This window comes from Pollicipes pollicipes, unplaced genomic scaffold, assembly GCF_011947565.3.
Source record: "Pollicipes pollicipes isolate AB1234 unplaced genomic scaffold, Ppol_2.1 Scaffold_3447;HRSCAF=4054_pilon_pilon_pilon, whole genome shotgun sequence".
In the NCBI taxonomy this organism is placed as follows: Eukaryota; Metazoa; Arthropoda; class Thecostraca; order Pollicipedomorpha; family Pollicipedidae; genus Pollicipes; species Pollicipes pollicipes.
In genome coordinates, this window is record NW_023596297.1 from 585,472 (window position 1) to 596,155 (window position 10,684).

General features: G+C 56.4%; 1 protein-coding gene across 1 annotated transcript in view; it reads left to right on the forward strand.

Annotated features, from left to right (window-relative positions):
• The window catches only part of LOC119091450 (dachshund homolog 1), a 146,095-nt gene that overhangs the window by 16,940 nt on the left and 118,471 nt on the right, over positions 1-10,684 (forward strand). The window contains exon 2 of the mRNA XM_037214249.1: positions 10,089-10,219. Within this exon, the coding sequence (XP_037070144.1) occupies positions 10,089-10,219 (131 nt within the window). The remainder of the gene's footprint in view (positions 1-10,088; positions 10,220-10,684) is intronic.

Sequence of the window (10,684 nt, forward strand, 5' to 3'; positions counted from 1 at the left end):
ATGTAAACAGAGCCGGTGTGATAAGGCGCGCGGGGCGGCTGGAGCCGAACAAAGCGGACGGGTCGGTGCGGCGGACGTTTTTGTCGCGGCTGATCGGTTTTTGTGGCGACAACAAGTTGCAATTGGTGTGTGCCGCGCTGCACGTGAGCCACTCATGGCGCGAAAAACGAAGCGTGCTTGATGCTAATCAGTTCTCCGTCCAATGCCGGGCTGCCATAACACCTGAGGTGTGTTTAAGTCCTGATATAGTAATTGCCCTAGATATATGTCATGCGAGATGGGGTCGAGTGGCACCCATTGGGGAGTCACGGGCAGTGGCTCTGCTTTTTGTGCAATGAAGCGGCGCTGTCCAGAAAGCCCTAAAAATTGAATGGCTCATTACCATAGTATGTCTGCGCACGTACACCTCACTATTTAGAAATATGGCTGGCGTTTTTATTGCTGGCCATTTACAGATCCTATCTATGTAAACTCGGGCGGATCCAGCTCCAGCTTTGGTGAGCGGTTTTCAAACGGGATCGAGTCCATGGACGAAGCTAGGCAAAATCCTCTGTGAGGCACGACTGCGCGCGGGCTTGGGTGGCATGACGTTGTTGTTAGTCGAACCCTTCACCTTCACCTTTGAGCTCAGCGTGCTTTCAATCACCTTCATTTGGGCAATGCCATTTCAGAATATCGAAGGACTAGCTAGGAACTAAAATGATAGGTGAAGTTTCGTGAACTTTAAAAATGTTTTTTTTTGCCAACAGAAGACCCCGTATCAATTTCACAGCAACCAGTTTCAGTGTCTGTATTGATGGAACACTGGTTTAATTTAAATGCACCTACAAACGTCTCGGGGTGAAAATGTCACCCCGAAATCAAAACATCTGTCTCTATATAATGACAAATGAAATCAGGCAATACACTACACGAGAATTCCCACATCTCGTCGCGTTTGATAGCGTCATCCCAATAATCGGGCGAATAAATTCCGCCCTAATGATCTGCCCGAGCCGCACCACCCACCGCGCGGAACAGAGCCGTCGGAGCCGCGGCCACCCGGGCCGAGGCTGTCCAGAGCGGCCCGCGCCGAGTCCTTGTATCCGAATCATACGCCTTTGTTTCGGCCCGCCCAGCTGTGTTGCAGCCATTGAACACTCACAAAGCGTCATGAGATGCGAAATGACAGATAGAAAGGGGCGATTTTCGGCGGCGATAAGCCGGACGGCGGGCGTCGTCCTGGTGGCACACAAAGCCACTGCGTGCACGACTGACAGCGCTCGCGATTAAAAAGCACGCCGCGCGCCGACGACAAAAAACGCCTGATTTATTCTGCATCTGGTGTTTCTGTGAAACCGCACTGTCGCCCGATAAGATGAATAATCAGAGCCGCCGCTAAAAGCCGGGGCGGGGCGGCGCGAGAGGCTGTCAGGGGCAGCGGCGGCTGCGGCACGCCGCGACGATTCAAACGCGCTGAAAATGGGGCGCCGCCGACAGCCCCCTTCGGCCGTGCTTTTCAAACGCAGGCGGCGCGGCGGCCACCTCACCCCGCTGCTCGCCGGCGTGTAATCGCTATCTGTTCTGAAGTCCTTATCCCTTCAAGTGGTCTTATGGGAAAACGAAGGTGCCAGTAATCCGCCCAAACCGTCGAATTCCCGTTAGACGGGGGCACGCCACAAATTCGCCGGGAATAAGCTGAATGATTTTTTCTCTCATTTCATTTCTCTCCTGCTCTATCTCAGACTCTGTATTTCTCCACCGCTCTTCTCTTTCTCCATTTGTTTCCCTGTTCACCACCTCTCTCTCTCTCTCCCTCTCTCTCTCTCTCTCTCTCTCTCTCTCTCTCTCTCTCTCTCTCTCTCTCTCTCTCTCTCTCTCTCTCTCTCTCTCTCGCTGATTCACCCTCTCCCCTGCTCCTTCTTGTCCAGCCCCATTCCTCCCTTGGTGGATCCAAAGGGCTAAGGAAACTACGTGCGAAAATCACACAATTTTACCATTTTTATTTCATGTCATGAAATCGGCACGTTTCGTATATCGACCCCTCCCCTCAGATCTGTTATTGCATCTGCCCTTGTCCCTTCTTCCCATGTCGTCCTCCTCCGCATATCCCTCTCCAGAGGCTTGCCGCCGCCAGCCACGCCCCGCTGCGGCAGTGGTCCCGACGGCCGAGTGCTGCCCCCCCCCCCCCCCCCCCCGCTCGCTCCGGACCACCGTCGGCCGGACCAGCCTCGTCGGCGGCCGGCGGCGGCGGCGGCGCTCTCGTTTCCGCGCCGTTTCTCGCGCAAGATGCCGGAGCGCGATAGCGGCGGAGCGCGGCAGTCAGCGGCGTCCTGCGCGGCACAAAAGATCACTTAGCGCCTGCTCTGGCCGCGTGGGACTGTCTAACGGGACAGAGGGATGGGGTGTCAGTGGCGGCTGAAGGATCTGTCCGCCAGCGGGTTCTGAGGCAAGGACGTGGCAGTTGGTTGAAGTGAAGTGGGAGTTATCAGTGGTGCCGATAATCTGCGCCACTTCTCTTTCACTGACACATGCGCTCGCTCTCCCCTCTCCCACCTTCGTCCTCTACTTGTGTCTCTCCCACGCTCTGTCGCCCTCTTCCTCCCCCTCTCTCACACACAAACACACACACATACATTTTCCCTACCGGTTATGTTTGACTGTCGTCTGTCTGTATATATTTTGCCATTGTCCCCCTCCCCTCTCTATCACCCCTTTGGTCCAGCCTTTGTAACGTAGCATTAAATGAGTGACACTGCATGAATGAGGGCGACATTTGAATGCGCGTCATCAGATGCACGACTCTCCCGAGGCCTGAATACGCCGTTTGGACGCGCCACGCCGCGGCACGGGGGGCCTACCGACTGTGTTGGGGACGGGGTGATGACGTACGAGCCACCGGCCCTAATCACGCACCCGCGCGATCACAGCAAATGCCAACGCGGGCCCGCAGTAGATAGCTGTCCCACGCGCACCCAAACGACCTCCAGGCGAATGAACCCGGCACCGGGTGTTCGCCTGGGGCGGTGACGCGCGCGGGCCCGCTTCCGTCGCGACGCTTGGCCGGAGGGGTCACCAGTCACGACGGACTCACAGACCGATTGATCGGCATCACCGGCGGCGGTGCCGGTGCCGCGCCGCCGCCCGCCCGCCGCCGGCCGGCCGCCGGTTACAAATCGGCAAATTACAGCAAAAATTAAATTCCTCGGGGCGTATTTGTGCGGTTTACGTCGTCGGCGCGTCGGGACTGGCCGCCGCGTCCGGAATGGGTCTCCGGGGACCGGAGGACGCCGCTCAATCGGGCGGCGTGTGGCCGCCGTCGGCCGCGTCGCGTCGGAGCCGACGACCCCCGCCACCGGCGGTCGAGCGGCGGCGGCGCGCCCGGCTCGGAAGGCGGTCCGGTGGGAGCTGGAGAGGGAGGGGGAGGGGAGGGGAGGGGTCGGCGACAGCCACTGCCCCGCTATGAGGTGCTTTGAGGTCGTCGCCTTGACGCCTTGGTCGGCCAAGGCATGGCACATGCACAGTTGAGTAATGATGCCGAGAAACGTTGTCGTAGATGTAGTGGCCCCGCCCGAATGAGCGCAAATGCCCTAGTCGAACAACCGACAGCGGGAAGGTTTTCTCTCCTCTTTTGCCGCAGTCACGCATGTACTGAACCAATGCAAGGCGCCAGCTAGCGGGCTGAAGCGTCACCTAGCGGCATAGGCGTGATGAAGCGTTGTCTGGCGGCATAACTCCGAGCAGCGCGCACCAGCGTTTCACCCCGTCACCGATCTTGTCAGCCGTGCTGCTGCCGGAGGCGTCGGCATGTCCCGTCCGCGGTACGGGTGGAATCCGGCCGCCACTTCACCGTGCCGGGAAAGCAATAAGCGCCGCTGACAAACCCATTTCCTCCGTCTTTTTGCGGCGTCTCGCGGCGCGGGGGCCATTGGAACTGGCCGCCCGCGCCGGAGGAAGTGCCCTAATTAGACGCGGGAGCGCCGCCGCCCCTTTGTCCCCCCCCCTCAGCAGGGGGGGGGGGGGACTCACGTCACCGGGACATCGGAGCCGGCGTGGCCAGCTGGCTACTGCACACCATCGCCGTTTTTCCCTATTCGGAATTCGTAATTTTATCAGGAAAGTAATTCGGGCATGTGATTTAATGTACCGGACGGAACAGCTCAATGTTATAAAAGCAGAAAAAGGGCCACCTCAATGTGTTTTTTGTGCGGTTGTCGGCTACCCTTTACGTGCGGACAAAGGATGGACTGAATTATAACTCCTCATTGGGTGCATCTATGAAAACCCTACGAAAGGAGGCAGAAATACTGGTGGAAGGCAATTAGGAAATGGAGAAGCCCTTTCATGATGGGCTCCAGTGGGCAGTGGCGGTGATGTGCCCACTATTTGTTGCCCGTCTGGTGTTCTACTACGATTTGTCGAACGCAATTGACACTGTCTGGAATACTAAGCATAACAGAGACGGATGCATTGTGCCACCAACATCACCGTGCAGCAACGTGACACCGAGGCTGCTTTTCTGTTTCTTCTCTTTCTCTGGCCTACCACAGACACCAGGGCGAAAACACCACTGTATCGAGTGGCAGCACCATGAAAAATGGACCGTAATAGCCCGTCACACGCCCACGAGGCGTCAAAAGTCATGCCAACAAACAGGGCCGGCGGCACGCGGCGGCACCCCCCTCCTCGTCCCCCGCCGAGGCGCCGGCCGAGGTCGATCCCTCACCAGCCCGAGAGCGACCAGAGCGTACACACAGACGGCACCGAGCGCCGGGAAACAACGACATCATCATTACCCGCCGCCTCTCATTAGTTACCGGCCGGCGCGCAGCGTTTACCCGAGGCCGGTGGAGACGTCGCCATGGGAGAGGCTGTGTGTGCGCGCGTTACCGCAAGTGCATATTTTCGAGTGTCCCGGCAGACGTGGGCTGTTTGGGCTGTGCGAGGGGAGGGTGCGTTTGTTTGTTTGGTAGCGTCACGCTTGGTTTGGGTAAATGATGGCTGCCGTCACTGAAGCCTGTGGCGAAGTCGCTGATGCCTTGGTGAAGTCACGGAAGCCTATGGTGAAGTCGCTGAAGCCTGTGGCGAAGTTACTGAAGCCTATGGTGAAGTCACGGAGACTTGTGGTGAAGTTGCTAAAAGCCTGAGATGAAGTCAAGAAAGACTGTGGTGAAGTCACTGAAGCCTATGCTGATGTCGCTGGAGCCGTTGGCGAAGTCACGGAAGCCTGTGCTTAAGTCACGGAGGCCTATGGTGAATTCATTGAAGCCTGTGGTGAAGGCATTGAAGCGTATGGTGAAGTTACCGAAGCCTGTGGTGAAGTCACGGAAGCCTATGGTGAAGTCGCTGAAGTCTGTGACGAAGTTACTAAAGCCTGTGGTGAAGTCACGGAAGCTCGTGGTAAAGTAACCAAAAAGCCTGAGATGAGGTCACGAAAAACTGTGGTGAAGTCACTGAAGCCTATGGTGACGTCGCTGGAGCCACGGCGAAGTCACGGAATCCTGCGCTAAAGTCAGGCAAGCCTATGGTGAAGTCATTGAAGCCTGTGGTGCAGACATTGGTGAGTATGGTGAAGTTATTGCAGCCTGTGGTGAAGTCACTGAAGCCTGTGAATAAGTCACTAAAGCCTTGGAAGTGAAGTAGCAGCCTGCGCGTTTTCAGTTCAGGACCCTCTAAAAGGAAGTAACCAAACGACCGCTCACCACCCGGGAGCTCTTAGAACCGCGTATCATACACGACTTTTGTAAGCGCTGAGTTGTGCAGCACTGTGCTCTTCCTTCAAGCACATCTGACACGGAACCAGACCACAGACCTTATCCCCTGCCGGTGGCACTCCGCCGCGTCCTTCTGGACAGCCTCGGATTATAAATGTCTCAAACTATTTCAGCCTCACACTGTGGGAACCACTCTCGGGAACGGCCTCTCGACCCGCTGCCCAACTCTGATCGAGTTTTAAATCGGTCCGCATGTGGCCGGACCGGAAAATCACAGGACGTGCCGGCAAGCTGACGCTTCCGGCGCTCCTGAAGCTCAGCGCCGCCAGGTGACACGCGGGCGTGCCCCCCCCCCCCCCCACCACTGACTCCTGTGCGTGGTCCCACCTCTCTTCTAGCGCGCAGCCTGAGTCTCGTCTGGACGCGCTAGTCGGTCCTGGCTGTCTGATGCTGTCTCGCAGTGTCCTGGCCCTTTCCCTGCGTATTCTCACCCCCCCCCCCCTCCCCTCCTCCATAGTGCGCCATCCGCACGCCACCAGTGAATTTTCAGCGCACTCCCGGTGCACTTCTTACTTTTTCAGTGCGCTGTCTGACTTCTCTCCGGTGAGACGTCTGGTGCTCAGCCGCCACCAGTGCACTGGGTGCCCTCTTCATCGGCTGTCTGGCCATCCCCAGCGCTCTAACTAGCCCCTCTCCCAGTGGTTCGTCCATTCCAGCCCTGCAGTGAACCCTGCCACTGTTTTCCTATCCTAAGTGACCGGTAGTGAATGTCTGTTTTTCCTCTGCTTTACGGCAGATAAGTCACATTTACAAGCCCTCCAGAATGGGTTGCCAAAAGCTCACAGTAGGCTTTTTATCCTAGAAACGGACGTCTGTTTTATTACGCGTATGTCTGCCGGTAACAGGGCAAAGGTACGAAAAAGCCCATCATAAAGTCGCCACGGTCCCCGAAGGTTTTTGTATGACAGTGCTCTCGGATTGGCCGGACCCACCCCCTTCGCCTGTTTAGTGCTGGACGGGCTTGGCCGTGCTCGAAATGGTCCAACAAAGCGGAATCCCCCGTGAATATAGGCCCGCGCGCCGGCCAGATGGTGGCTCGAGGTGCGGACATGCGAAATACGCTGGGCCCGTCGCGGGAGACGCGCCGGCCATTTCATCGTGTGTCGGCTCCAGGTTGTTTACACTCCCCCACACTAAGGCGGGAAACGGTTAATCCTTATCTTAAATAACAGAGCTTTAAAGCGCATGACAAGCCAGCGTGAAGACGTCTTGTCGCTAAGAACCGCACTTATTTCGCCGAAACGGCTTCAATAAAGTCGCTTTAGCGCCCACTAAAGACGGTTTTATTGTTTTAATACGACTGCAGACGAAGTTTGCTGTGAAATGATAAGGCCACTGAAATGGTAGCCCATTAACGTGCTGTCACCGTCTGGCCGGCACGTGGCCGGCTGCGGCGCTCTGGGCGTGACAGGCACGTGGCGCGAGCTGGCACGTGCATGACCCTGGCCCCTTCGTGGCAGCTTTGCAAGTGACGGGCAAGGGACGTAGCTCTCGCCCCATTTCCGTAGCGCTCCACAACGTGGACCTCAACGCCAGGGCACTCATTTCCCGGTATGAGGCTGACATCCTTGCTGTAACCGAGCAGAAAAATCAACGTTCGTCTTGACGTATAGCAGTGCAGCATGTCACCAACCGACTAGTGCGATGAGGTGATACTCTCGGGCTGCCTTGCGCCAGTGGTATATTTGCTTCAGTGCGCTCGTCAGCACGGACGCCCTGGGCGCAGTCGGCGGAACTCGACTCATTACATGAACGGAGCCGTCCGAGCGTGTGCACGAAGTCCTGCAACTGGGGGCCCAGGTTTAGATCACGGAAGCCTGCTCGCTGACGAATGGAGCCCAACTGGCAGCATTCGCACCGATGCCGTCACAGCGACAGTTCAGCGCCAAAGCCAATGCTCCTACTCCGTGGAGGGGTGCAAGCAGAGGAAGTCACCGCCTGAATCCTCAGAACAATGACCACGTCTACGTATACAAACACGTTAACAAAAAAATGCAACCAGAGTGCTCACAGTCCTATCGCATGAAGGCCGCTCCCCAAATCGGTACCCTCCGCAGTCGCACTCACAATGAACCCGCGCGGGTCTCCAACGCAGCGAGGTTCTCCGGCCGCCCGACAGACTCAGCTCAGGTCGAGCCGCACTGCCGCCGGCGCCGGTCACCCCCGCCGCGGTGGCGTCAGTGCCGGACACATTTGCGGCACGTGGCCGGTAACGAGCCCGGCTGTCAGCGCGCTTCCTGGCCGCCCACTGCAGCTCCATTAGCAAAGGCGGCCGCCGGGGGCGATACAGGTCGCCGTGCCCCTCCGCTGTCCGCGAGGTACTAATTAAAGGCAAAAACGCTGGCCGAGCGGCCCCCTCCGACCCCAAGCATTACATAATGCCTCCCCTCTTTCGTGTCATCATTATTGGATTTTATCGTTCGTCTTTAATGCAAAAATATAATAGCTTCTCGTTAAAATCGTGGTCTCCGTCGTAAATAGCTGATATATGAGTCACAATTATCGTAACGCATACACCTTACAATAAGCATCTGAAGGGCATTCTTTCAATGATTCTATAGCTATCGCAATGCGAGGCTGGAATCGTTAATGGGTTCGGAAGAGTTATGCGAGGAGGTGCCTGGCATTTAAATGCAGTGGAAGTGGCGGAAATAAACAGAATTTCCTGGACGAAAGTCATCAAAGTAATGCACAGCCAACCTTCCACCCCTCTCTGTTATTGCAGTGTCCCCTGCCCTCTAGTTTACCATAGCCAATTACACACTTCCAATTACCTGACTTATGAATGTTTGGAGAGATGATTGGTTTATAGGTTTTCCTCTCACAAACGATCGCGGCGCTGCCGCAGAAGCGGCCGGTCTCGCTGCAGCGAGAAAAGCACACTTACCGCACCGGCTTGTTAGGCCGGTTCGCAATACCAACCGCTCCCCGTGTAGCGACAGTAATGGCGCAGACGTGACATAAATGGCGCACGCTGAACGCAGCGAATTAGCGGAGCTGGTCGGCCGGTAAACACGGCCTGGTAGCGTGGACCTCGCCCGGACGGCCCCACAGCGGGCCGAAACGCCTCGCTCGCTCAACTCTGTAGATTCATCACCCAAAAATGAGCTTATACGCTTCCGCCTCAAGGTGCGCTATGCTGCAACAGTCTAGCTTGCTTAATTTGGCCGGCGCCCTGGCAAGCTGTAAGTAATTATGGCGCGGAATTCAATTAGTGCGCCGTGTACGGCAGCGTTGAACGTTTGCCTAATTGCCGTTCGTTTGACAGTGTTACTTGCGTGCGAATGTGATCGTCCTGAATGGCGTGATCAATGGCTTTACGCTAATTACCGCCGCCTTCGCTTCTCATGTATAGATTTATGGAAGTGATCAGCGCAAAGCTGTCTCCTCACTTGAAATCACTGCCTGCGTGCAAACTTCTTGGTGTGTATGCTGGTCGTAATTGGAAAGTCACGGGGTCCATAAATATTGGTAACCATAATGCTGTTGTCGCGGTTACACTAAATCAAGCCATGATGTGGTGCTTGAATAGCCCTTACCACAGGTACGCAGTGTACGTTCAAACGCTGGAACTTGCGGTATATCCGAAACCACTCCCGTCGGCCATATGTTTTTCCGCTCCTTTCCAACGCTTCTCATTTCCTAACCTCATTCCAATATCCACACCTCATTTTCCATTTCCACTACCTGCACTTTACCCTCGCCACCTATTCCTCGCTCACCTAGTTTGGTCCCCGCCACCCCCACCCCATCCCCCTCTCTCCCTCTCTCTCTCTCTCTCTCTCCCTCTCTCTCCCTCTCATTTTCTCTTCCTCTCTTTCTTTCTCTCTCCCCATCTCTCTCCATCTCTCTCTCTCTCTCTCTCTCTCCTCTCTCCTCTCTCCTCTCCTCTCCTTCTTCTCTCTCTCCCTCTCTCCTCCCTCTCTCTCCTCTCTCCTCCCTCCTCTCTCCTCCTCTCTCTCCTCTCCTCTCTCTCTCCTCTCTCTCTCTCTCTCTCTCTCCTCTCTCTCTCTCTCTCTCTCTCTCCTCTCTCCTCTCTCTCTCTCCCTCTCTCTCTCTCTCTCTCACTTTTCTCTCTCACTTTTCTCATCTCTCTATCTCTCTCTCTGCACTCTCTCACTCGTCGTTCAGGTCCCCGTTCCTCATCCCGCTCACCTCGCCTTATATTCCTTTACACCCGTTCCCGCACCCCATGGAAAGATCTCCTCTCTCTCTCCTCCGCACTACCATCCCCAATCCCAACTGGCGCATGCGACTCCCCGCTCCCAGCTCCTGCCCCACCGTGGCGCCGGTCGGCAGCATCCCTGGCGAGAATAAAGGTGTGCGACGCTTCAGTTCCAGGCCGGGCCGCCCCCCGAAGCGCGCTCCGGGCTTCGCCATGACGCCCTCGCCGGACGCGCTGATGAAGCTGAAGCAGGCACGCATGGAGAACGGCGGCGACTACTTCGAGAACGGCCACATCCGAGGTGAGGCCGGTGGGAGGCGGGAGGCGGGAGGGGCGTTGGAAGGGTACTGGGGAGGATGGAAGGATCGGTACCACCGACCGGTACTGTGACGCATCAGTGATGGCTCGATGCGAATAATGGTGGTGGTCTCTGTGATGGCTCGTGCAAATATAGTGTGCGTGTGGCGGCAGACAACATGAGGGTGAGGTGCGGGGGGGGGGGGGAGGGGAGGGGGAGGGATCTCCGTGGGCAGGGCAAACGCTCATTGACGATTTGCCGAGATAGAAGTGCCGTCAAGTACGTCTGGGCTGGGTTATGAGGCGCGGCTCAGTGGTTTGCACATATATTTTAGAGGAAGTCAAACATGAAAAGTGAATGTAAACGGCAGCATACTCAAGTGCTTTGCAAACATGGTGTCACTTGTCTTGAAAATAACTGTATCGTTGAAAACTAAAATAGCACAGGTCTATCCTCAAAGTCAGCAAA